The sequence below is a fragment of the Rissa tridactyla genome, chromosome 2, assembly GCF_028500815.1.
Source record: "Rissa tridactyla isolate bRisTri1 chromosome 2, bRisTri1.patW.cur.20221130, whole genome shotgun sequence".
Classification (NCBI taxonomy): domain Eukaryota; kingdom Metazoa; phylum Chordata; class Aves; order Charadriiformes; family Laridae; genus Rissa; species Rissa tridactyla.
This window is the reverse complement of record NC_071467.1, coordinates 162,631,387-162,657,868: the sequence shown is the minus strand read 5'-3', so window position 1 is coordinate 162,657,868 and position 26,482 is coordinate 162,631,387. Positions and strand designations below refer to the sequence as shown.

The window sequence follows — 26,482 nt, the reverse complement described above, 5'->3', positions numbered from 1 at the left end:
CACCACCACCAGCAGTGCTGAGGGTGATATTTCAGCGTAGATGTCCCCTTGAACCTTTCAGGGCTGGTGTCTCTGTTGATTTGGGAACATCCCCCATGAAACAGTAATGGCCAGTTTTGAGCAGTGCCTAGGAAAAATGCATATTTTAACTCACTACAATTAAAGGGCAGCTGCCTGGGTCAGGTGTGCTTGCAAAGCCAGCATGCCCATGAACCCCCTCACTGTAGGGCTGATGGTAGTTGTAGTCCATCTATGAACCGCAGTAAATCCATCCTCTGCTGCCTCTTCTAATGGTTGCACCAGGGTTAGAGCTCTGCAAGGCAAGGAACTGAGCTAGGTCTACATCTAATCTAAATCTTCCACGAGGGTCCAACCTGGGTAGGCTACAAATGAGGACATTTGCCTGCACAGAGCTTTTTACGTATGCTTTTTTGTTTCCTCTCAGGACTGCTACATTTTAGACCAAGGTGGTTTTAAGATTTATGTCTGGAGAGGAAAAGCTTCCAGCCTGGAAGAGAAAAAAGCAGCCTTCACTCGAGCTGTGGTGAGTTGCAATGCAGTGCAAACAATGTTGTGGGAGGTTAACTAAGTGCTAATCTAGATCTGACCACTAATTACAATTAAGTGTAGGTCTTGAGGAGCTGGCCTGTGTAATAATAGAGAGAGAAGTTAAACGTCTAAGGAAGGGAGGTGTGATGATGTAAATACAAAATTGTTAGTCACCAAATTGCACTAGAACTAAGACCTGCCACTAAAACTAGGAAGAAATTCATTAAAGAAAAGAAAATATGACAGAAAATTCTTTGTTACACAGTAAGTGGTGGAATTCTGGAATTTGTTGATTCAGGGCATGGTGGAGGCAGAGAGAGTATCTGTAGGGTCCAGATGGAATTAGACAAATTCGCCATCACCAGGTCTGTAAACCTGGTATTTACAGAATCTGTAAATTAAAGGAGCTCTTATATCCTCTCTAACATCCAATATTGAGGATGCTGGGGAGAGGGGAGGGATCACACTGCAGACAGCCACCAGGCTCACATGTGCTCATTAGACAGCACCTCGTAACGGCACTGTTCCAGGCAGTGCAGACCACTGCTCTGACCCTGAGAAGCACCTCTTGTCTTCCAAACCAAGTGGGGAACTCAATTACTTGGGCTGTCTGGAAAAGCCAGACTTCGTATGCAGGTGCTACAGGCCCCAACCCCAAGTCCATTAGGGGCAGCAAGTCTTTTTCACAATGCCAATGGGCCTGAGCCAGGTTCTGCGCGTGAATTTGAAGATGATACAGGGCTCTTCCACTGGGTAGAAAAGGATGTGTTAGTAACTGCTACTAATTCAGATGGCCAACCTGAGGCAAGACCAGGGCTCATGTTAAGGTAGAGCACGTCACCGTAGCGCCCTGGCACCTCCAGATGAGCTGCCATGCAGTTATTTTTTGGCAGAGCATGCCTCAACGCTTCCTTTCAGAAACAATTAGCCCCAAGGGAGCCCGTGTGAGTAAAGTGTTTGGTAGGTTTTTTACAGGTTGGCAAGTTGAAGTGAAGGCTACAAGGGAATGTAGCTTTTAATCCGTTTACTTATGTGAAGACCATAAATGTCCTCATCTTCAGTGAGATCTTACTAGGAAATACTGAACTTCAGTGGCCCCACCTTCAATAAGGTCATGCCTGGAGACACCCAGCTCCAATGCTGATTGCAGCTATTGTTTGCAGCTATTGTCTTGAAGAAGAAAAGCTTAGACAAACTTTGCCTTACAACTCCTCTCGAAGTCCTCAATGCTCTTTTCAAAAGCTTAACTCAGATGCTTTTTAATAGGCAATCAGCTCTGCAAATTCTGGCCCTGAGCTACACGTGTCGAACAAAAGATATCTCTTTCTTTCAGTGTGGCAGGTGGGAGGGATGGGAAGACCATCTGCTCTGCTTTTCCCTGGGGGGAGTGTGTGCCTGCAGTATTTACAGCAGAAGATGAATGCTCAGAAGCCCACAATCAAGCTCTTTCCCTGAACCACGGCTGTACCTCCAGGTCATCCTGGAGCCTGCTGAGATAAACACAGAGCACTTCCCAAAAACCGCGCAAGGACTTTGGCATTGTAGCAGAGCACAGATAATTTTCTTCCCTCTCATATTGTATCAAGCACCTCTGTTGAAGTAGCCTTCTAACTCGACAGTGGCTCTATTGCAAAGAAATAATTTGGTTTTAGGAAAAAATACAGGAAAGAAAAATAGACATTTCTGAGAATTTAGTCCGTTCAGAACACAGCTCATGCTCTGGGGTACTTAGCTGCCTCCACCCCTTCACTGCCTTGGCATGCGTGCTCTCTAGCATGCTACAGGGAGGACAGTCTCCCTGTTTTAGAGAGGGACAAAAAGTTTGGAGAGAAGCAAAGAACTGCACTAGGTTCTCAGGTCATGGACAATCATCACTGCTCCCTCTCTCGACACCTTGATCCATCACCAGAAGCCATCTATGGACCTGTATGAGATAGAGCAGGAGGCCTTTCATTGACCCACTGAGTGAGATTTTCTTCAAGACTAAGGTGCCATGTACACATTAAGTTTAGGATTTGATCCAGACGACCAGCCTCTAGGGGCAGGGTTCAGTCTCCTAAACACAGAAATAAACATGGTCACTACAGTGAGAGCTTGTAGACACCTCTGTTTATAAGTCTGAATGTAAGTCTTGGGGTGAATCCTGCCTTTGGTCATGCCACTGTGTTCAGTGGGGCACGTTCACTCTTTGGGCTGGCTCAGGTCCACACCCCTCTTCTCATATCTGTAAAAAGCTCCGTGTGTCCCCACTAATGTCCTTTTCCAACACCACTAGGGTTTTATCCAAGCCAAAGGCTATCCTTCATCCACCAATGTTGAAGTGATCAATGATGGAGCAGAGTCAGCCATGTTTAAACAGCTCTTCCAGAGATGGACAGAAAAGAACGAGACACAAGGGTTGGGCAAAGTCTACACTACTGGCAAAATTGGTGAGCATGTTTCTCCTGGATTTGGATTTCCTACCTGTGCTAGGCAACAGCTGAGGGAACATCATTCACATTAACTGTCTCTTGCCTTCAGTGTCTTGAAAATCTAGTGCACATTCTTCTCATGCCTTGTATTTTCCACCTTCTTCAGTAGATGCAAAGGATTCAGGAACCGAGCAGTGTTCAAAACTGCTGAGGCTTCTTTGACAAAACAAACTTCCACTTATTCCAAATGGGAGAAGATCACTCTTGCCTGAAAAATTGTGTACAAAAATTCACACTTGCCGAACTTCCTAATTTTCCTTATAAAGGGCTAATGATGAACCTGGTAAGGAAGTGTTGAACAATACTCTGCTTTCATTTACACTGGCATCCACCCAAGGTCCTCCTGACGTCAATGGAATTATTCTGTATTTACACCAGTGTAAGCGGTGCCTCGATTTACCACGCTGCTGAAGTGAATATTGCAATGCATTAACCCCAAAGAGTAAACAATACTGAAGAGAGAGAACTTGGGGATGAACGATGGGATGGTGACAGAGATGCTGAATGTCTCCCTCAATAATAGCTTCAGGGCTGCAAATCTCTTTCCCTTGCAAGTTGTCTCTTTCTCTCCACCTCTGTCTCTCTCCGTCCTGCCCATAAATGCACTCTCTCTTTACCATGAGCTGCAGAAATGTAACCATTTTATTTCTGAAAGAAACATTTTAAAAGGAAGGGAATATGTATGGATTTGGAAACCAATTATGACTTTTCAGTCAGGAGACAACTAATATTTTTACCAGCCAGCCATCACTGGAACGTTCTATATGGCCCGTTGCCAGCCTGTAACAGATCAACACTGGGGTGGTATGAGCTCTTGAATATTCCAAAATCAACATTGGCTTGCTGGTGGCAAGACGTGGCTTCATGCAGCCATGGACCAGGTTTTTCTCATGTGTATAAAGATTGTGAGTGCATGAGGGTGATGCAGACAGTTGGTATGTTATTGTGCATTCACTGGGTTCTTGTTTTTATTCTGCTGGTGCATGCAGCCAAGGTGGAGCAGGTGAAGTTTGACACCACTCAGCTCCACGCCAGACCGGAGCTAGCTGCTGAGCAGAGAATGGTAGATGATGCATCTGGGGAGATAGAGGTGAGAGAGCTCCTTTTGCTGATAGAGGATGCAATAACCAGCGTGTTTCCAAACGTCCCTGTGTTTCCACACACACCAGCTGTATGGAGCTGTGAAGGTGTGCCCACCCACCTACCTTCCCCAAGGAAGCATGGCTGCAGCCAGAGCACACTGCTTGTGAACTCCAACTAATGCAGCAGTTACAGTAGCTCGGGGGTGTTTCTCCTCCAACCCATGACCAGTGGAGCAAAGCAGTCACCAAGCTGACTCCTCTCCTGCCATGTGTGTGGGTCATGAGACAGATACAGTCAACTCCCTTCTCACGCTGTCTCCCAGTTAGGTCCATATCAACCAAACTTGCGCAGAGCAGAGGCTCCTCTCCCATTCTGGTGGCCTCCCATAGCTGGCTGATAGAGGGGTTGTGGGACTGAGGGACCAGGAGGCTGCTCCTCCTTGAGGGCCACCAGCTGCAGAAAGGCTCTGAATGGCACACGTAGTGTGGCAGTCACTGGAGAGACCTGACTTGGACAGCAAGCACTTAATCAAGCTGGAGGAACATAGACTGGCATCCAGGGGAGAAAGGAAGGGTTCTCCTTCCAACTGAAGACCTGAACTTCAGTGGTCTGCTGGCAAAGGGGCTGTGCTCTGTCTTCACGTTTTGACTCCTGGTGTCTGACTTCTGACTCCACTGCTGCTCACCAAAATGTTTCTTTCGCTAGGTGTGGAGGATTGAGGACTTGCAAATGCAGCCAGTAAATCCCAAGACATATGGGCAGTTCTACGGGGGTGATTGCTACCTGGTCCTGTACACCTACCTGAGATCAGGCAGGCCTCACTACGTCCTCTACATGTGGCAGGTAGGTCAAACCAAACAGAGAGGACTGCGCTGTATCTGCTGGAAGCCTGAAACTGAAGGAAGCAATTAGATGCAAAAATCCCAACCCAAGCCTTCAGAAGAACTCACATGCCTTTTGCTCATCAGTTGTCCATTGTGAATATCCCAAGCTGTGCTTTGTAGGCAGCACGGACTCTCCGAGCCCAATCTGGCATCAGACTGAGAGCTAACAATTTCATCCAGAAATAGTGAAGGATTACAGGGCTTAGAGTGCTGAGGTCAAACTTTGCAGTCTTTCAGATCTTCCCTTAAAGCCTCAGCTCCTGGAGTCACGTGAGTATACAAATATCTCTGCTTTCCTTGTTAAAGTAAATTTACCTCCCCTGGAAAGCAGAGAAAATCTTTGAAAATGGGATGTTAAAGTTGCCAAAACCAGATTGAAGTGAAATTTAAACAGCTGGTAGTTTTAACGCTGATCTCACGATGTTGTATGAAGGGCTTGGGATTGGCAAGATGCTACATCGTGCAGAGCTTTATGCCCTTCATCTCATCACATAGCGTGTGGCATCTGTCTCTTCCCCAGGGTCGCCATGCCTCTGTGGATGAAATCACCGCCTGTGCCCTCAATGCCATCGAGCTGGACAAGAAGCATGGGGACGAGGCAGTGCAGGTGCGCGTGACGATGGGCAAGGAGCCCACACACTTCCTGGCGATCTTCAAGGGCAAGCTGATCATCTACGAGGTAACACGGCTTTGGGTGCGTGGGCAATGGAAGGTGCAAGCACCAACCATGGCTCAGCAGTTGCAATGGAAACAGTCCAGAAAAATCGGCTGATATTCAGGAAAGGAGCCTGCCAGGTCTGCATGGGCTGGCAGATGGAAGTGGTGGAACATTTCTACTCCTTCCCAAGTCGTATGAACACCATATGTGTAAACACAGTCCTGGACTGACCCAGACTCAGCTGTCCACCCCTGAGCTCCAGCGTTAGTGTGTGATGTTCTTTCCAGCTCTACCCCAAAATATTTTGCAGAGTTACAGTAAGACAATCATCCTATGAATTACAGATACCACTATCCAGAGACAGTCGTCCAAAATATCCTACAAACACACAACTTGAATTGTCCCTGCCTGAATTTTATCACGTTAATTACTAACCCACTTCACCAGCTGCTTTGGCTGTCACCATCTGCGGTGGAGGCATTGCAAATGGCTGGGGGAGAGGGCAATTACCCTCAGCTCTCAGTATTGTCCCACCATACGGCTTCCATGGCAGATGTTCAGCTAAGCCGAGAGCAGCTGGAAATCAGAGTCCAGCTGCCTTGCCCAGTTTACATGGCAAATGCTTTGCAGACACTAAGATCTTCTCACATTGAATATGAGCATCTTGATGGGAGCTGGTCAAGACTCAGAGTAATCAGGGAGAAATGTGGAAGTTATGCCATGTGGGTTTTATTCTGACCTGGAACCAGAAGGTATTTGGATTTCTTTCCCTGCTCTGTGCAGGACCATGGTCCATTGTTGCAGCAGCATGGAAGGTTGTGACCCCAAGAGCCTTCTTCCTTAAAAGGAATAGGCTGCCCAGGGAGGTGGTGGATTCACCATCCCTGGAGGTGTTTAAAAAAAGGGTAGATGGGGCACTTAGGGACATGGTTTAGAAGTGGCTTTTGTCAGGGTAGGTTAAAGGTTGGACTTGATGATCTTAAAGGTCCCTTCCAACCTCAGCAATTCTATGATTCTATGATTCTAAAACCAGTTGAACCCTGGATTTGCACACCCTACTTGCCTCCCAAAACCAACCTTCCCTCTGTTTCCCTGCAGGGTGGCACAAGCCGGACTCAGAAAAGCATGCCCGAGCCAGCGATCCGCCTCTTCCAGGTGAGAGGCACGGATGAGATGAACACAAAGGCCACAGAAGTGCCAGCCCGGGCCTCCTCACTCAACTCCAATGACGTTTTCCTGCTGACGACCAGCCAAGTCTGCTACCTGTGGTGCGGGAAGGTGAGAAATTGCTGATGTGAGGCTTCAGTCTCCTACCTCCACTGAGCTGTGTAACCTTGGGTATGTAGACCATTAATTCCAATGGAGGAAGGAGCACCCAGGAAAAGGTTCTCTCTGTGGAGGATTAGCAGTAACACAGCCCTCTCTATATAGAAGTAACCTATCTGGGGCTTCACCTCACCTCATTTCAGATGTTCGTATGACTTTCAGACAAATAAAGCACCCCAGGTTCTCCACCTGTAAGAAATTTGCCAGCATTAGAACATATTCATTTATCCTCTTTTAGTCATCTGCTTCAGGATGAGATGGTAGATAAAACCAAAACAGAAGGGTCGCCCGGAGAAGTGGTGGATGCCCCATCGTTGTAAGTGTCCAAAGTCAGGTTGGACAGGGCTTTGAGCAGCCTGATCTAGTGAAAGATGTCCCTGCCCACGGCAGGGGGGTTGGACTAGATGCTCTTTAAAGGTCCCTTCTAACCCAAACCATTCCATGATTCTATCAGTTGTGCCTTAAATGCCATTGGCTGCACTGAATGTCCCTTCAAGGACTAGAAATGGATTCTGAGAGATCAGCTCATGTGGGACCCTCAAAGGCATTCCAGCAGGTCTAAAACTTTCCAGAGGAGGGCATGGCCAGCTTTTCCCCACCGGTAAGTTTTGCCACTCTGCCCCTAACTCCACCTCAATCTTATGTCCCGAATGCAGGGATGCAGCGGAGATGAGAGGGAGATGGCAAAAATGGTGGCTGACATCGTCTCCAAACGGGACAAGCACACCATTTTGGAGGGACAAGAGCCAGCAGAGTTCTGGGAAGCCTTGGGAGGCAAAGCACCTTACGCCAGTGAAAAGAGGTAATAGTAACCTGCTTGCTCCTCTGGCCTTGGCCAGGCAACACTAAGCAACCACACTGAGATGTCTCTTTCATAGGTTTTGGGTCAGGCCTTCTGAAGTAGGAGCTGTAGATCCGAAAATCTGCAGACAAGGATGTGCTACACCCTCTTTTCCCCACAGTAAATCCATTCCATATCTTGTTGTAGGGGCTACATGAACCACATGCTCCATTTCCAGCCATTATTACCTTTATGGGCAGCCCCGGAAGATTTATGAAACTAAGCCTGATTTTGAACAACCTGGTTTTCTCCAGTCCTCTGGGCCAGCGATGTGTTCCTTTGCAACCACCGTGTGGCTTTCACCTGACAGCACAAGGACAGAAGGGTTCTGCCTTTGCTGTCTTTGGGTGGAGAAAAAGTTACCTTTAAAAATTCTTAAAATGATACGAGAATCCCCTGAGACCTAACATTGCCTGACTTTCAGGCCCTCAAAGGACAATTGCTATGTTCCCACCTCTTCCATCAAGGTCATGACAAGTAGCACCAGGGCCCTGAATAAACCACGAGGGAAAGGTTTCCATCTCTATTGCTTTTTCTTTCCCTGCCATGCATGAGGAAGGTTTCAAGAGCAAGTCACACACTACCAGCCTCGCCTCTTCGAGTGCTCCAACCAGACGGGGCGATTCATCATGACAGAGGTGGTGGGCTTCTGCCAGGAAGACTTGGACGAAGATGATGTCATGCTGCTAGACACGTGGGAAGAGGTCAGCACTGACTACCCCTCCTCTTCCCCTCAGACGTATTTTCAAACAGGTTGTGGCTTAATTCATTTTAATCCATCATTCAGCATGAAATCAAGGGCAATAAGCTCTCTGTCCCACCTCAAAATCCTTCATGATGCTCGGTCAGACAAGCAGGTGTATGTCCAATCCTGCTCACCCAGGTACAAAACACGAGTGAGGTGGTATTGCTAGCCCTGTTTCACAAAGGAGGGAACAGAGACACCTGGTCCATGCCTTGCTCCAAGGCAAGATGAGCTGGACCTGCTCCAGTCTTTGCCAGCTCATACAAGGGGGTGGCACCCAGAAACCCTCCCCCTCATTTCCCAATGCTGATGGTGAGGACTTGCTTTAGACTATCGGAAACTGGCTCCGAGGGGTTTGCTTTCTGAGGCCATTTGATTTTTTGGCCCTGTGAGGATTGGGTTTAGCTACCTTGAAGCATGGGAGAGCTGTTTTCTGAAATATTTATGCTTTGGGCCTGTCTCAAAAGCAAAATCCTTCTTGCCTGGGAGGAAGTCTGCAATCAAAATCCCAGGGGACTATTGGGAAACAACAATTCCTGTCTTATCTCTGCTTCAGTTGGCAAGGCTGAACAAACAGCCGTGCCTGTACAGGTCCTAAGTACTCACCGGTCTTCAACACCATCTCTCCTTGCAGATTTTCCTTTGGGTTGGCAAAGCCTCCAACACCTACGAGAGGAACGAGGCAATTGCCTCGGCTAAGGAGTATCTCAAGACCCATCCAGCAGGGAGAGACTTGGCAACTCCGATAATACTGGTGAAGCAGGGCTATGAACCCCTCAACTTCACAGGATGGTTCAACGCTTGGGACCCCTACAAATGGAGCGTAAGTTGCTGGAAAAGCCCCGTGGTGTGCACACGTGCTCAGTGATGCTTCAGGGGTGTGATTGGCAGCAAGCCATAGCCTCTGTGGTGCACGGAGCAAAACCTTGCTATGACATGTCCTGAGCTTCACGGCTTCCTGGTGCTACCTGAGCAGCTTCTGCTCCGTTGCCAGCAGAAAGTACCTGTTTGGTGAAACTGAGGCTTTTGCATATATAAGTAAATGTGCTTTAATTCACCATATTCACAGTTTTATTTTACAAAAGATAAGGTTCCACATCAGGTTTATTATTTCAGCCAAAAATGGGTTGGGGCTGCTAGTAGTAGCATTAGTAGTAGTTCAGAGTGGCAACAAAATCACCCCACATCATTAAAAAAAAATGAAAAAAAGGTTAATTTTTCAAAACACAGCCACAGAGAAAAATTCATGACCCAGCTTTAAGGGCAAACTCCAGTGAAAAGAAAGATGCGAGCAGACAGGTCTCATCTCCAGGTTTGCAGAATGCCCATCAGAGCCCAGGAGCTCCTGAGCAATGTCACCCTTGGTCCTTACATACAAGCCTTCTTCTCAAAAGCTGATTTACAAATACCAGGTCTTCACTTTTTAGAAATGGAAACTTTCCTGAGGAGATGCCTGGGAAAGGAAGAAGCCCTTTCTTTCCTCTTTTGAAGACACAGGCTTCAAATCATTTCAGGAGTATAATGTGGAGCAGAGATTTGCTTGTGTGGCCAATGAGTAGGGGCTCACCACGTGTTGTCAGGCCGGCATCTCCAACTCTGGTTGTGCACAGCGTGGTTGGGCGGAGGAAGGAGCAATGCACTTAACTCTAGGCAGACCATGGACCAGCTGGTCCAGCCAGCCTCGGGGCTGGGTGCCGCAGCACAGAGTGTATTAGGAGTAAAGGACAATCCTGGGGGGGCTTTGGTGGTTAATGGAGACAGTGTATTGGTTCATAGCAAACAGACAGGTGGAAGCAATGCTGCCAGGCTGTGCACCTAAATTCCTGCCACCCGATGGCACTGGTGGGAACGGTTTAAAAAAAAATAAACCAATAAAAAAATAATAATAATAAAAAAAAGATGATGTGCAGCTGGGAAAAAGCTCAGCTCCCAGGTGGTGTTCTACCAGACCCTTCCCCGGTGAGATCGCCCCTTCCATGAACATCAGTGTTCGGCCAGTTCACAAGAAATCCTGTCTTCTGGTTGCCCAAAGGGCTGTGAGCGAAGTCCCGCACTGGAGGTGGGACAGCTGGGGAAGGGGGGTGACGGTCCCCAGGAGACTTCACACTGCAGGAAATGTCATACAGAGATATTTTTTTTCCTGTAGCTGGGTTTGCATCGTCCTTCTTTGCAACCGGTGTGGTGGTAGAAAGCCTGCCTTGACAGCCGGATTTGGACGGATAAGACAGCAATTCCCAGAGCACTGACCCTTAAAACAATGTTGATGCTTAGAACAAAGGTCAAAACTTGTTTGTTTTTTTTTTTTTTTCTGAGGAACTGCTGAAAAACAAGGATACAGCTCATAAAATATGTGCCTCTCAAAATATCCCCTGCAGGCAGCTTCAGCAACTGCAGACAATCCAAACTGTTGACATCCCAGAAACATCTGGGGGGTGTGTGTGTGTTCATTGCTCAGTTTTGGGTCTAAATCTGTTTGCTCTGCAGTCCATGTGTTTACGTTGTTTGTTCTTGTTGGGGAACTTTGTTGGATGATTCTGTTAAGAACTGACATCTCCTGGTTGCTCAGGAAAACACAGTCATCAGCTTTGCCAATACATCTAGTGTATTCCTTTTTTTTAGGAAATAAGAGGTAGCTGGTGATACGTGGTACCAAACTACAAGAAGTCAGGGATTGAGGCTTTGAGAAATCTGTTGCTTTAGCTAAATGAATCAGGGAAGGGGGGAAAAAAAAAGGAATATAAGTTTATCCCAAATTTTCATGCTCTGAAAGATTCTTTTAAGATTTAAAAGATTTTGATCCAGTGGTAAATATGATTTCTCTTTATTTGCCTTCTGCTCACTGAAGTCTTTAAATTTCCTTTTTTCACCTGTTATTGTACAACTGCAAAGGCTAAAGTCCATTTGTTTCTTTGCTTTTGAGTGAAAGCTCTGATTCTGGCATAGTCTCCTGACTCCAGGAGCTGGGGATCATGGGAGGCAGCAGCTGCCACCTCAATGGGCATCGCCGGCCTTTAAAATTCCTGTGGTCTCCTGACCCTGTTAGAGACCAGGACCACGTGCTTATTAAAGGCTGTCTGCGCTTCTTACAACCCTCTTTACCTTTAGGATGGCAAGTCCTATGAGGACATGAAGAACAGCTTAGGAGACGTGTCGGCTCTTTCTGAGATCAAAGTGGTGAGTTGCTTCTCGACCATGTGGGTGGGAAACACCTGGGTTTAGACACCACCGTGTCCTCCAGCCTGTTTGCATGAAGGAGAGGACACAATGGTCAGAGCAGGCGTGGGGACCTCAGGCTGCCAGGGTCAGAGCTGCGCTCTTCTGTGGAAGGCAGAGGGAGACACGATTAATAACCCCTATGGTATGAGTAGTCTGCAGTGCTGTGGCCCCTGAGAACCCAGACAAAGGGCCCCTGGTCAAGAAGAGCACAGCCCAATGGGGATCCTACGAAACATGGAGGAAACAAGGTCCCAACAGTCCCAAACGTGATGGTCACACAGGCTCAGTTCTGCCCTGGACAGGGGCAGGAGGAAGGCTGGAAGAAAGTGGCATGGGCTTTGAACCAGGAGAGATGGCACGTCAGGGAAGGGTACCTAGGTAATTTAGATGTTTTAGACATGGCAGATACCTAATCTCACCTCCTGTCCTCCCTCCCACACCTCCCCCTGCTGTTATCTTGAGAAAAATGTGACAACTGTGTCTTCAGTTACATCAGTGCTGTGCTTTTAGCAGTCCTACCATCAAGACATAACATTGATGGAGGTGCTGGACTAATGTTTTAGTTTGGACTTTCTCCTTGCTGCTTTGGAGCAGCAGCCCAACAGATAGCTTGTGTCAGAAACAGATCCCCCCCAACCCCAACAGAGAGAAAGATCCTGGGATAACACCCAGGTTGCTCTGCCAGAGCTTGACATGTTTTCCGCCGTTTGGCAGGACCTTAACAACATCAGCCTGAACAAGAGAACCCTCAGCATGACCAACTTGGGTGGTTCAAGTACGGCCAGTGCTTCCCCAGACTACAAATCACACTTCAACCACAGCAACAGCTACAGCAACAGCAGCAACTACAACAGCAACAGCAGCTCTTCCCTGGTGCACAACGGTGAAGGATTCTACTCCCGAGAGGTGCTGATGAATAAGACAGTGGATGAACTTCCAGAAGGCGTGGATCCCACTAAAAAAGAGGTGACAGCATTGCTGGCTTGATGCCTTTGTAGCTTAACCTGGAACTTGGTCATTGCCTAAGGGCACTAGTACTTTAGACTATTAAATCCTGCTTCAGGCTCAAGGAGACAGTAGCTGGACACGTAGGTCTCATGAAAAAGAGGGAGCTTCACGTGAGAGGGAATTGTCGTAGTTTTACCCTAGTGGAAGTATTTCTATTTTTTTATGGCAGAAAAATGAATTTAAAATAGTCATTTTTTAAATGTTTTTTCTTCTGGTAGAGTTGTTGTACTCTGCCACCCAACCTCTGTCCTTGGAGGGACAGAGCATCAAAAGCACAGCTCCTGCGAGACAAGGTGACACAGCTGAGAACGAAGCCAGGATTTGCATTTCGCTTGGGCTGTGGGTGCTTGTTTTCATTTGAAACTCCTTCCAGAAGGCATCTTTTTCTTTTTTTTGTTGTTTGTCAGAAAGCTTTCATTTCACCATCCAGGGACAGGGAGGAATGTCACATTTCAGATTTCTGATGAGCCCAAGGATTTTGTCAATGTCCGTAGCTGAGTCCAAGCAAGCCAATGGAGGGGAAGAAAGGGGAGGGCAATTGCCTCTGCTCTCTACAACCCAAGTTTGACCAGTTTCTTGCCCCAAGAGGTCTCCTGGCAGAGGCCGAGACCCACAGACAGAGAGCTGATCCACAGCCGGGCCAGCAGCTCTGCCACACGGCAATGCCCATGGTTGTATTTCAGCTGTACAGGGGTGCTTTCTTCTCCCCAAAATGCCAGGGAAAACTCAACCTCAGTTGCTCACAGGGTCTTTCTCACTATCACTGACGAGCCTGCTATCTACAAAACTTTCTGTCTTTCCAGTCCAGGGGGAACCGAGTGAAGGGGAGATGCTTTCCCTCTGAATCACTACCTAAGAAACCACCCAAAACTTTGGCCAGCAGAATTTTTCCCATGCACCATTAATGGTCCTGGCCTTAGAATGGTTGATTAGTGGGGACCAAATTCCAGCCAGAGCATGCTAACCCTTCGGAACCAGAGCATCCCTTTGGGCTGGTGGGCTTTTATTCCCCTGGTGCTTTAGGAAGGAGGATGAGGAACAGTTGCTGGAACATTCCGCAGGCAGGACAGGCAGCAGGACAGGAGCTGTTGGCCTGGAGTTGGGGGTCAGCACTGGCACAGTGAGAAAGGGACACAGCTGATGGAGGTGTCCCAGCCCCTGCAAAAGCCAAAGCTGACCTCTCCTTGCTCTCCTCCCGCTGCAGTACTATCTCTCCGATGCCGATTTCCACGATATCTTCGGGAAGTCCAAGGATGAGTTCTACCAGATGCCCAAATGGAAGCAGCAGAATGAGAAGAAGCAATGTGGACTCTTCTGAGACCGCAGGGGCCACCCGGCATCCCGTGACTCTGGGACCAACCCTCGCTCTCTTAGGAGCGTCAGGGAAGCAGCACAGACATTTGCTCAACAAACCCAACCCAACATCTCAATCAGGCCAAGCTCCGATGCAGTTGTTCCAGCAGCCACTGTTCAGGGGATGGCTCCTTTCTCCCTGCAGACCCTGAACCCAAGGAGACAAAACCTTTTGCAGCAACGGCTTTGCAGGATGTTTTTGTCTCTTTTTGACACTTTATTGCTGGTAGCCATGAAGACGAGTGTGTGTCGCACAACCATATTGTAGCCTCTTCTTTCCTCTCCCTTTTGCAAATCACTACATGCACAAGGTCACGGTCTTCCTTCATTTGTAGAAGTTTAACATTAAGCCAGAGAAAGGCCACTGGCAGCTGCTATGTAATTTCTGGGTGGGGAGGGGAGAGGGAAGCCTTAGGAGGACAGAGGGGGAGCCTTGAGTTCAGGAAAAAGGTAATGAAGTAGCCAGATGTGTGACGGGGTAGCCCATGGGGTGAGACCAGCCAGTTCAGTCCCTTCTCACCTTGCAAATGTCTTCTCGCCAAAGAACAGCAAGAATCTGTTGTAGACCAACACGCATAGCCCAGTACAGAGAACAAATGAGAATCTGGCTTGGAAAAAAACCCAGCTCATTTGGAACATATTTATTAGCTGATCTATTTCAAGAGGATGATGAGATCTGGGGCTACACACAGCTGTTGATTTTGACTGCCAGACAAGACATCGTCTATTTTTCTCTCGTTCAGACAGCATCTCCAATCTCACCCGGCCTCCCTGAGCACAAATGGGTGCAAGTGAATGTAAGAGTCCACCGCCCTGCAGACCAGAGGCTTGGGGAAGCCAGAATGGTTTGTGGTATGACCTGAGGCAGAGTGGGTCCCGCTGAAGGTTTCATCAGGGCTCCATCCCTATGATGTCCATGGGGCTGAGAGCTCTCGTTCCTCACTGAGAGCTCAGTCCGATCGGGGGGGCAGGGGGAAATGTAAGCCATCAGGGAGGGAGACAACTGTAAACTAAAGGAGGGAAGACATTCATTTAAAAACTCAGAAGATGTGGTTTTGCAGCTTTACTCCATTTCCAGCCTGATCAGTGATTCCAAATAAACAGCCAGCAGCAGCACTGTAAGTGTCCTTGGTCAGCGTGTGGGGTAGGACGGCAGTGGAGAGAAAGCTCTGCAGGGCCACAGCTCCTTCAAACGCCTGGTCTTTAATGGGATTTGGGATTTTTTGAAAAGAATAAACCGAGAAGGTGGGGCCCCCTCTGTTCCCAAACACCACATAGCCAGGACCATTTGTCTCCCCACGCCCACGTACCCTGCTCCTGAAGCCGCTCCATTGCCCATGGTGGGTACTCGGCCAGTCAGCAGTTGGCCTGGCTGCCCACCGCTGCAGCAGGGATGCGGGGATGAAGCTGAGGAGCTGCAGGTGGTGGGCTGGAGGCAGGGACCTCCGGGAGATGGGGTTCTTCTGGACAGATCTTTGTGTTTAAGAACTGGTAGTTACTTCACGTAAACCACCACCCTGTCATTATCTCCATGCTCCTGCCACCCTTTCATCCCACTTCTGCTTGAGGGTCCAGCCCAAAACCCATTGAACCCAGAATAAGGTAAGAGTCAAGCAGCGACAGTAATCAGCCAAATTACCTGCGTGATTGCTCCTGTTGTGCTCACGCTGGATACAATCAGTGCACATTATCCCTGTTTCAGCCTCTATTGCCACTGCTGGAAGCAACAATATTTGCATCGCCCCGCTGCGGCGTGCTCCTGCCAGCTCCCGGATTAACGAAGCGTATGTGCTCCTCAACAAAATGCAGCAATGCCACCTATCAGCCCTGAGCGTGGGCCTAACGAGCATCGTGCGATCAAATGGCGACCAGCGGATATACCATTGGATTAGGGAGATTAGGCCAGTTTGCTACAAATTGTTTTAATTCCTGTTGCCACGATACTCACCAACACACACTAGCAGAGCATGGGGCATGGGATTTTGCAGATAATAAATTCCACTGATATTTGGGCCCGTTGGAAACTGCTGCTGCTCTCCTCTCCTCCTGGGCAGAGCTGGTTTTACTCTCAGCCTCTGGTTTCTAAAGGAAAGCTGCTCACCCACATCCTCCCTTTTGTGTCAGTTGCCCCTTTCACGGTGAGCCATGTCCTCTTTCTGCTGCTCTTTTTACAGGAGCTCTTCCCCAGAGTGGGGCTCCAGAACTTCCCAATCTGCTCAGAGATGAGGTCCCTTGATAATGGCATGGACCATGTCCCTTCCTGTGGGGAGAGAACACATCTTGCAGCATTGTCCATCATGCTCTGGTCCATCCCATCTCCGTCTCAGTTACTTTCCCGCCTGGCTCCAGTAGTTTTTGCCCAACTCTCCTACCTGATGAGGGATGTTCTCTCTTCCCATGGATCTTTCCTACCTTTATTTAAGTGTTCAACAGGCAGAGGAAACCCTGGCTTTTCTGTGTAGCCCATCTAAGCCCATCTTGGCCCTGGATAGTGTGGTCCTGCCCCCACATCGCTTCCCACTCCCTGTCCATCACTTCTCTAGTGCTGGCCACAGCAGGCAGGTGAGGGCTGGTACCTGCGTGGCACAGGGCAGTCCTGGGTATCCATCGTTCGTGCATTTTATCTCATGGCTCCTCAAAACAAAATGCTCAGAGCATCCTGGGAGCTGGGACCGAACTCAGGCTGTCCCCAAGTTGGAATCAAGGATGTTCCAGCTTTGGCCTTCAAAGGCGTCTCCCGATACAACATGCCCCATCCCAGAGGTGAGTTGAGAGACAGCCCCTGTCACTGCAGGACACCCTGTTCTGCCTCGGTGGCCTCTGCCACACTTGAACTCTTTCAAGTTAATTCAATACGAGCCTTTGAGTTGTGGATATAATTCACATTTAATTGGCAATGGTTTACAACATCACACGATATTGTAGTGAAGAGGAAAAAATCAATGTGTCCAGCAATTACTGCTGCAGCGTGACAAACTCCAGGCAGGACTAAATGAAATCCAGTTTTGCAGTGGACCAAAAAATCACTAAATCCAGGTTATTTTGGAATCAAAAATAGGTGGGGGAGTGAGTGGATCGGAATTTGCTTAAAAGGACATTAACCTCGTTGGTAGCAGCCCGTCCCCTACACCACCAGGCATGAAAAACCCCAGAAAGACTGCGAGCTTTAAGAAATTAAGCACATCTAGCTCCAACTTCATGTGTGTTGCATTCAAGTAAGACAAAGAGGCAAATAGTGACAAGTAATTGGACTTTTCCAGATATTTTTTTTTTTACTTTTAATAGTCTAACATATTGTTAGTAACATAGTTGGCACTTCAAAATATATATTATTCTGTTTCAACAATATTCCCTTAACTCTGTGGTTGTACTTGAAGATAGATCACCTTTTGCCATAAATACTGTCGCTGTTCAAACCGCTCTTGTCTGTTTGTGCTAGGCTACCTCTACCACTTCCTCTGCGTTAAAAAATGACGTTTTTCTATAAAAACACAAACAAAGAAAGTTTTACCGCATTAAAAAAAAAAAAAGAAGAAGAGCCCTACTGTCAGTTGAGCGCCTTTCCACCGTCATCGGCAAAAGACATTCTCTGAGGTCCCTTTGAGGGGGTTTCACTTTGGGTTAGAGGGAAACCTGCCGTTCGGCAGCTTCTTTCTCCTTCACAGGGTGAGAGCCGGGCTTTGACTGCAAAGCGAGCTGGCTGAGCGCCAGGCACGCAGGCGGAGTAGTGTTCATGTATTTTTTATTGTAATACAAAAGGAAAGTCGAGTTACATAACACGGGCCTTTGTCGTGCTGCTTTCTTTTTCAATCTGTAACAGGAAAGAGGAGAATTGCATCCCCGTTTAAGACTTCATACGGTGAAAGATGGCTGACATCTGAAGTCGCAAGAAATCACCTGGCATCTGGCCACTGATTTCAGTGGTGGGGTGGATTTTTTTCTTGCGCAGTTGTTGGGTGTTTTGTCCAGATATCTGACCGAACCCAACCCAAGAGCTGTACTTTGCTAAAAAGGAGTCCCTATCCTCTCGCTAAAAGCAGAATTTAAAAAAACCCACACTAAATAAAGTGAACCAAAACCACAGGTGGATTGGTCAAACAGGTACAAAAGGATTAATTTCAACGGCAGCATTAGGGTGTTCCCAGCATGCAGAATGGAGAAGGTTGATGGCTATTTCACATCAGGGGTCCTATGGAGCACCATGTCCTGCTCCAGATAAGGCACTGGGGATTTGTTGGGACCCTGACATTGTCAGACTTCACAGGCTGAATTCCTTCTAGGTCTGTAACGAGGTTCACTGTGCCCTGAAAGAGCTGAGCTGCTAATCACAGTCCTGGATATCGATGTACACAAAGAGGGTGGAGGAGGAGTACGGGTCTCCGTTCTTGGTCAGAAGATGGATGTGGCGGTAACCTGGAAGCAGAGACACAGATGGAAAGTGGCCTTTAGTCTGTTTGGAAAAACATTTGCTAACATTTGCCAAGAGCCTGCAAACACATCTCCCTCTCTCAGGGCGTTTTCCTCCCAGTACCCCACAGAACAGGTAGGTCTGAAATGCACGGCTTTGAGCGCTGGCAACGTGTTGTGCCCAAGGCAACTGGTGACAAGGGGACCCCTTCCCCAGAGACAGTGTTAACAGCTGCACAATAAACCGTTTATCATCTTAATCATTGCCCCAAGAGAGGACCTGTTCTGACCCGAGGTATGATGGGTCTGGACCGCTCATCACGGAAGCTTCCCAGAGGGCTCAGTGATTGTGAGGAACGGGGAGCAGGGCCTTACCTTGCTTCAGACTAGTGAAGGGAAGGGTGTACTGCCCAATGAAGTCGTTCTTGGTCGACATGTCAAAGTCTTCCACCACAAACCGGACCAGGGCAAGTGCAGGGATCTCTATGTCAAATGTAAACTCTTCATCCCATTTTGGGTTAAAGCCTGGGCAACACAGAGAAGGACGGAGATCAGAGCTGCTCACAAATCAGGAAAAAAAGTGAGAGACGCTCACAAGCAAGGATGGAGGTCAGAAATGCTGGCAGATAAGGACGGAGGTCGGAGATGCTTGCAAATGGATGGAGACTTTGCCTGACTGCCAAACTAATCTGAGCCAGGCCAACGGTCTCACGAGGTGCCAAGACCACTGTTCCCAGCTCTGACGCTGATTTGCTACCTGCTACTAATAAATCCTTCAGCTTAGGCTGCTCATTGCAGACCAGCACCACGCTCCCAGAAGGCAGCAAGGAGGAGGAGGGAGGTGAACTCGGCTCTGCTCCACAGGCTCTTGTTGGCTGATACACAGATGTCTTTGGTTGCCATTGGACCAGCTGCAAATTTTTACAGCCCTAAACCAGGGGGGAGCAGAGAGGAGGGCTGTGCCTTTGTGTTGTGACAGCCTTCTGGAACCATCTGTCACCACTCTGTGCCTCACTTTCCCTGTCTGCAAGAAAGGTACCTGATTACAAAAAGCATCATCAAGTCTGGAGAAAAAAATGGTTTCTGTCTCCCTATATAAGGGCAGTGTCTGAGACAGCCAGAATAGCCCCACTTCTGTTACGGATAAGGATCTCGTGATCCGGACTCACAAAGCAAACAAGACCCAGACCGTCACATCAGATGAGGAATGAAAAGCAAGCCCAGTGCTCTCTCTGTTGGTCACAGCGGGTGCTCTCTGCAATTTCAGTAAACCACTCCCCAGAAACAAACGGGAGGAGTGGACATCCTGTTTGAAACTCTGCTGCCATTGGCCCAGCCTGTGCAGAGCAGGAGCCCAAAGACAGCAGAAGGTCAGCTGAAGCCCTGATCTTTCAGCTGGCCCTGAAGGGGCTGAGATGGGCCTGTGGACAGTGCCATCACAAAATACCTGTGCTGGGTTGGTGAACTTTATTTGGACTTTAGTAGGATTAAATCAACTGGACTGTTCAGATAACGCACATCTGCTCCTCACCTCCTTCATCCTTGGAGAAAAAAAACAGTGTTGCTGATGCCATGGGAGCAGAAATCATGAAGGGAATCACGAGGGAAAGTCATCAGCCCTAGGACCGTAGGTTTCACTGTACTGACATCTGTGGGGGATTTTCAACCCGTCTCAGAGCCATATGAGATGCTCAGAGCTTCTGAGCCAGCAGGTTCCCACAGCCTCTCACACTCCACAGCTGCACTGCTGGGACCTGATCTGTGCCCACAGCACCTGCTTCCGTCCCACCAACACAGAATCATAGAATCATTTACGTTGGAAAAGACCCTTAAGATCATCGACTCCAACTGTAAAATGTCAAACCAGGTGAGCTGCTGAAGCGTGGTCACATATATGAAACCTCAGCCCATGAAATGTAACCCCCTCTCTGCAGTGGGCCCTTTCCAACACTGATGTTTTCATGGTTTGATTCTTTTTCCATTGGGCAATGCTCCCTCCAGCACCATTCCAGCACTGCTCCAGTATCGCTCCAGCTAGCCAAGGGCCAGCTGTGGGGCTGGGTGTGCTGAGCAGACCTGACGAACAGGTCTGGCAGGTCTGAAACATTCCCTACACAGTTTTCGCTCATTATAAAAATTATTGTAGGTGACGGAAATGGCCATGAGCTTTAGGAGCCACGCCAGATTTACTCAAACAGGAAAGAGGAAAAGCGAAACATTGTTAGCAGGGAGGAAAATATGCATTGGCTTTCTAGCATTTGGCTCTTACTCCATGCAGAAAAGCAGCGTGTGTGTGTGTGTACCTGTGTGTTTGTCAGCAGGAGGGCAAGGACTAATTTTTCAGACTCCTACTGCCTTGTTATTCCCACGGGACAGAGGGCTGAACTTGCCCTTTGCAAACTCAGGCGGCCACAATATTCAGACTTTCACTGCGTGGAGGGAAATCACATCCATGTTTGACCGTTGAGAAGTGGTCCACCGGGAGGTGAAATGTCCATGAGATCTCTGAGGTTGGAGCTGGGTAAGGCTTGAGCCCGGCTCTTTGGAGATCGGGTCTTACAGCTTTTACCCCTCAACGTGTACCATTGCTGTGATATGCATTAATTTAGCAGCAGTGCCACTTTGGCAGAGAGGACAAGCAGATGCAATGTCCCTGCCTTGTGAGGAGGCTCTGAGCTGCAGGAAATATTTTCCTTTTGCACAGGCTATGTTACATATGAGAAGAGGCTGACAGAGGTCGAGTTATTCAACCTGGAGAAGGATATGGGGGTTATTATTGCCATCCTCCACTACCTCCTTATAGAGAAGATAAAGCCAGGCTCTTCCTACACGTGCACAGCAAAAGCATGATGCACAATGGGCACAAACTGCAACAGGAGAATTTCTCGTTAAGGATATGGATATCTTATTTTATCATGAGGTCACTCAAAGACTGGATCACTTGAGAGAGCCCAGAGAGACTGGGGAATCTCCATCTTTTGAGATATTCAAAATTCATCCAGGCAATAACCTGAGCAACTTGAGTTAACTTTGAGGTTGGTCCTGCTTTGGGCACAGGCTGGAACAGACATTTCCAAAGTCCCTTGTAACCTCAACCTTTTGTGAGTTTGCGACACTTTTAGGATAAAATCAGCCTCACAAGAAGCATTCTCTGGGAAGATGTTAGTGGTGACCCATGCATCCCAGGTCAAGTCCAACTGCACGGAGGTAAAGGGCACTTCCAAAGTTCTAGCTCTACAAATTTGGCAGCCAGCCTCAAAACGAATCATACGGCTGATGTTGTTTTGGAGGGAATTTCTGTTTCCAAACATCTTAGAGAGAAAAGAGAGGGAAGAACCCCTGAAAAGTAATTCTCCATAGGGACATCAGTCTGTGGGGCTAGTTCATGCCACCAGCAGTCTATAACCAGGGTCCCTGCACTGAATTAGGCCAACAGCACCTGGGCAGATCCAGCCACAGGGCAGCAGTCTTGGCAAGGGACACCACTGCATGAAACAACTGGGTTACCGCCCCATGGGAGCACGGCATGGAAGAAAACCCCTTACCATTGTTTTCAATGACTTTGGTCTGCTTCTTGTTGTTATCCTGTTGGACACCGTGGATCTCTACTGTCACCTTAGGATCAACAATGGAGTTTTTGCTTTTGTTCACCTTGGGCAGCTGCTGACCAGAGATGATCTGTGGAGGAAACAGAGGAAGAGGTCAGGACATCATTAGGAGAGACGGCTCCCTGGCAAATGTCCCTCTCCTTCTCCAGGAGCGCAGGACCTGTTGTGACAAGCTGGTGCTGGTCTTTCAGAGCCAGCGTTGTGACATCCTTCAGTTTAAGTTGTCACAAGCCAAAGCACCTAATGAACATTCCTCCAGCCCAGCAAGCTGGCTAGGGGGCAGGCAACTTTGCTAACTGTTGCCACAGGGATCAGATGATACTTGGAAACAACAGTGGTGACTCTTGACTGTCTGCCTGTATGTTTCTGTAACGACAGAGAATACTGTCATTAGCTCTCCTATTGCTGAACATTAAACATGTGATAAGTCCCTGGAGGATGAGCGCCCATGCAGGACTGAAGCAGAGACCCCAGTGGTTGGAAATGCATAGGGTTAGGATAACATTGCCCAGGTGGGACCAGGAGAAGGAAAAGGTATGACCTACACCCCCCTCCCCCCCCAAAGGTGGATGCTACATTTTCTGACTTCTATTCTTACTTTAAGCAGAAGCTTCTTCTTTGTCCCCCATGTTCCTTCTGTGATGGATTTTGGATTGAATTTGGTTTGCTCATCCCGGAGGAATTCCGGCTTTAAGACGTACCCAGAAAACCCATTGTCCTGGAACCGACCCTGGTAGACATCCATTTCTGTGCCTGCTGTCTGGAAATTTAGGGCAACTGCAACATAAATAAATAAATTCAGTCACTTTCAGATAAATCAATGGGACTTTTTTAATACTAATTCTGTTCACATGAAATTGCGCTTTATGGACATAAACATTGGCTTTTCCATGCTTTAAAGAGCAGTGATGAACTCTGATCCTCGTAGTCTGCTACTCCTGAAGATTTCTTGCGTTAGAGATAGGAAACGACATTACAGTCACCTCAGTTGTTCTCCTGACTGCCACCGGGTCAAAGAGAGTCCCGCACTGAATTTCTGTCACCTGGTTGGACAACTGCATCTTTTAGATAAACCCATTCATTTCTATGCTGAAGGAGTTATCTCCCGCAGTGAAGACAGAAAATCCTTCTCAGATTGTTATTCTGACTACTTAGCCTCATTATAAAACTTCCTTTCCAGCCCAGATATGCCTATTTCCAATTGCCATCCCAAGGGCCATTGATGCCTTTGTTGGTTAGCCTAGAGAGCTCTTTGCTGTCTGAACTCCTCATGCTGGAGTACAGAAGCTGTGATCAAATCATCTCTTTATTGTCCCCTGCCCAAAATAGATCAAGCCTCACTGGTGTCCTAATGCCAGGCAGATTTCTTGTATTCTTTCCAATTTGCCACCATCCTTTTAAAAGCATTGATGTCAAGTCTGGAAGCAGTCTCAGTGAACGGTCTCACTAGTATCACACAGGGAGTGCACATGGACCCTAGCACCTCCTCAGTACTCCGCTGATTTCTCAAGGGTGATGCCAACCTCTTTAGCAACTTCTAAGACAGCTCTAGGACAGATGGCAACTTATCCTGGTCCTGGGTCCTACATAACCTGTAATACTTTATGCCCAAAAGCATTTTAAGGCACTCTCCTGTTTTTCCACCTGCAAACAAGACTTTAATAATTGCAGTATAGCTGGGAGCTACTATATACTGGGAGCTGCAAGTACTTGGAGCTTCTGAAAAAAAACTTATTTTGGGTGCCCAAATACTGAATTCAGGTCAGATAAGGCATGCAGGTCTGGCTTTAGTGTACCCCGAGGGACCTGATGTTTCCTCCCAGAGACTCTCCTGAGGCCAGACTCAATACTGGAGAGACAGGCCAATGGATGGTACATCCATCCCCTACAGGGGCGGCAGCACCCAGCGAGTTCATATGCTGACAGCCACATCCAGCCCATGTAGGTAGGTCTACACAGCTGGGGGCCAGGGAGCCCTGCATCTGCAGATTCTCTTGTCTGGCTGGTCCATGTAGGCATAACTGGGACACTTCCACCATCCAGCATCACCAAGAGAGCCACGTCATCACCAGCCTGCCCACTTAACACTGCACCAGGTTTCCTGGATGAAAGCTACAACATAATTCACTTAACAGGCTCTGGGTCCCTTGTTTTCATCAAATCTCTGAGACATCAATATACTACCAGGGGCCTCCATGCCCTGGGAGTAGGTATGATGAGCTGCTTTGACTACAGGGAACAGCTCAGGCCACAGCTTGGCCCTTACGGTTATGGCCTTGCTCTAGGGCTCAAGAGAGCTGAGTTTGATTTATGTCTCTGCCAGAGATTTCAGCACTTTACAGTAAGACACTGTAACTCCTGGCTCCCTCCTGCTTTGTTAAATGGCAACAACACATCTTCCTGTGAAATTGCAGGGATGTGCACATTCACGTGCAGGAAAGACTCTCTTCACGGTTTTGAGGTGGGCCAGAAAATAGTCTATGAAAAGTCACTGAGCATTGTCTGAAGCGCTGATCTCTCCCAGTGTCCACTGAGCCTCTCTGCCTGCAAATGGCTTGAGATCGCACATCTACTTCAGCTGAAGCCCCTTCATAGCTAGGCCATGGGTGACCCACCCATGTTGACCCTCTCCAGCCTCCCAGTTGCACCCACCAATCTGGCAGCCGACGTTCCACAAATCAACGGGGTTGTAGTTGGAAGAATCTGTCCTCCAGCCTGCAGGGTAGATCCGGCTCAGGTGCCTGATGTTGTGATGAACAAAACTGGTTCCTACAGACAAAAAAGAAGAAAATGTCCCTTTCAGTGATGGGAGCCACTTTTATCTCTTCTTGATGCTGCTGGATATATTGCTCCTCTGCCTAGTGAGTCTGGCTAAATGTGAACTACCTGTATAAAATGCCCTTCTTGGTAACAGCCTCTATGATGTTATGTTACTCCTACTGTTTCTCAGTGACACGCATGGCCAAAGAGATCATAACCAACATCTTTCAGGGTGTTTTTTCCTCATGCTTAACCACCACTAGCTGTCCCTTTATGGGGGACTGGGACAGAGGATGGCCTTTTGCCAGGGCAGAACATACATACCAGACTCCTGGGCTAGTTTCAGAGCTTTGCTCTCCGTGAACGATGACATCTCGTAGAATGCCCGGGGATGGCTGGGGTCCTCAAAGCCATTGAAATGGACACTCTTGCAGTAGACAACTGTGTCTGACAGCTCCTTGGCCAGCTTCAAGGTGTCACTCTAAAAGCAGGAGAGCAAGAGGTTTGTGGGGAGTTTCTGCAGCCACACTCAAAAGTCATAATCACGCTTTGTCTAGGACCCCTAGGGCTTCTCTTCTCCACCATCTTCACATGAAAAGGATGCATGCTATCAACACTCAGTGGCACCGCTATGCAGAGAGAGGGTGCAAAAGGGGCAGACTGCCCTTGCCATGTCTCTTGCCCTGCATGGAGAGTGCTAATCCCTCCTCTCAGGGCATCACTGCCCTCTCAGGTCCATCCTGGTCTGTCCCATGATATCACTGACTTCCCAAGTGTTACTACCAAGATTTAATTTCATCTGGGCCATTCCTCCTTCTACATTTATTTGCATGTTATCATGTGAATGAGTATTTCAGGTTGGCTATCACAACTCACAAGTGATTAGTGCTACAAACACAGTAGCAACCAGCCCGATCGGCCTGTATTGGTGAACTAAGAGAGGATTTCACACAACAGATGCTTTGCTGTCCCAGCACCCTTTGTTGCATGATGTTCGACAGAGGGATTCTATCTTTGTTGGTGGGATACCCTTTCTGCTGCTCTCTGCATTTGTATTTCAGCATCAATGGCTGTCTCCAGTTGCTAAACTTTACAACAGAGCCTTAGCAATGAGTTTTCCATAGTGTCCTGGTCCCAAGCACGGAAACCAGGAAATAAGGGGAAAGGAAGGATGTTTTGGCCTCTACAGAACTTGGACTTTTTCCCCTTGAACTAGGAAGTTCTCATAATGTAGGTACATCCTACTCCACGGCCACATTCATTGGTGCAGGGGTGAAGTGAGAGCCACCAGCTCCCATCAGATGCAAGGAAAGAAAATGTCAGACTTCAAAATTATACGCATTATTGACTACAGTTCAGAGAAAGAAATAAGACCCTCAAAGAGTGAGCAAATCAGCAAGGGGAAGCACAGATCAGACCAGATCCAGAGGCAATACCAATTAGCTTTGCCATCAGTGGGACTGAATGTATTTATATCACCTATGAACCTGGTCCTTAAGGGATGTGGCCTTCACAATGACCTGCAGTCTGGAAAAATGAATGTCCTCACACAAGGGCGCAAAACACTGGTGTA

The 26,482-nt window shown here is 48.0% G+C and overlaps 2 protein-coding genes across 5 annotated transcripts in view; one reads left to right on the top strand and one right to left on the bottom strand.

The window, feature by feature from the left end:
- Positions 1–16,280, top strand: part of VILL (villin like) — a 38,876-nt gene extending 22,596 nt beyond the window's left edge. Inside the window, exons 9-20 of one of the 2 annotated variants that reach the window (XM_054192294.1) lie at positions 446–544; positions 2,825–2,978; positions 4,010–4,110; positions 4,809–4,946; positions 5,508–5,666; positions 6,744–6,923; positions 7,628–7,773; positions 8,372–8,516; positions 9,192–9,380; positions 11,663–11,731; positions 12,488–12,739; positions 13,986–16,280. In XM_054192294.1, coding sequence (XP_054048269.1) covers positions 446–544; positions 2,825–2,978; positions 4,010–4,110; positions 4,809–4,946; positions 5,508–5,666; positions 6,744–6,923; positions 7,628–7,773; positions 8,372–8,516; positions 9,192–9,380; positions 11,663–11,731; positions 12,488–12,739; positions 13,986–14,099 — 1,746 coding nt within the window. In that variant the 3' untranslated portion in view covers positions 14,100–16,280. The remainder of the gene's footprint in view (positions 1–445; positions 545–2,824; positions 2,979–4,009; positions 4,111–4,808; positions 4,947–5,507; positions 5,667–6,743; positions 6,924–7,627; positions 7,774–8,371; positions 8,517–9,191; positions 9,381–11,662; positions 11,732–12,487; positions 12,740–13,985) is intronic. The other variant, XM_054192293.1, reaches the window with a different exon arrangement.
- A 727-nt stretch (positions 16,281–17,007) lies between these two features.
- PLCD1 (phospholipase C delta 1) overlaps positions 17,008–26,482 on the bottom strand; it is a 57,907-nt gene continuing 48,432 nt past the window's right edge. For all 3 annotated transcript variants that reach the window (XM_054192297.1, XM_054192296.1, XM_054192298.1), the window contains exons 10-15: positions 25,234–25,390; positions 24,802–24,918; positions 22,748–22,926; positions 22,087–22,219; positions 18,917–19,066; positions 17,008–18,547 (exon numbers count right to left, since the gene is read on the bottom strand). In XM_054192297.1, coding sequence (XP_054048272.1) covers positions 18,456–18,547; positions 18,917–19,066; positions 22,087–22,219; positions 22,748–22,926; positions 24,802–24,918; positions 25,234–25,390 — 828 coding nt within the window. In that variant the 3' untranslated portion in view covers positions 17,008–18,455. The remainder of the gene's footprint in view (positions 18,548–18,916; positions 19,067–22,086; positions 22,220–22,747; positions 22,927–24,801; positions 24,919–25,233; positions 25,391–26,482) is intronic.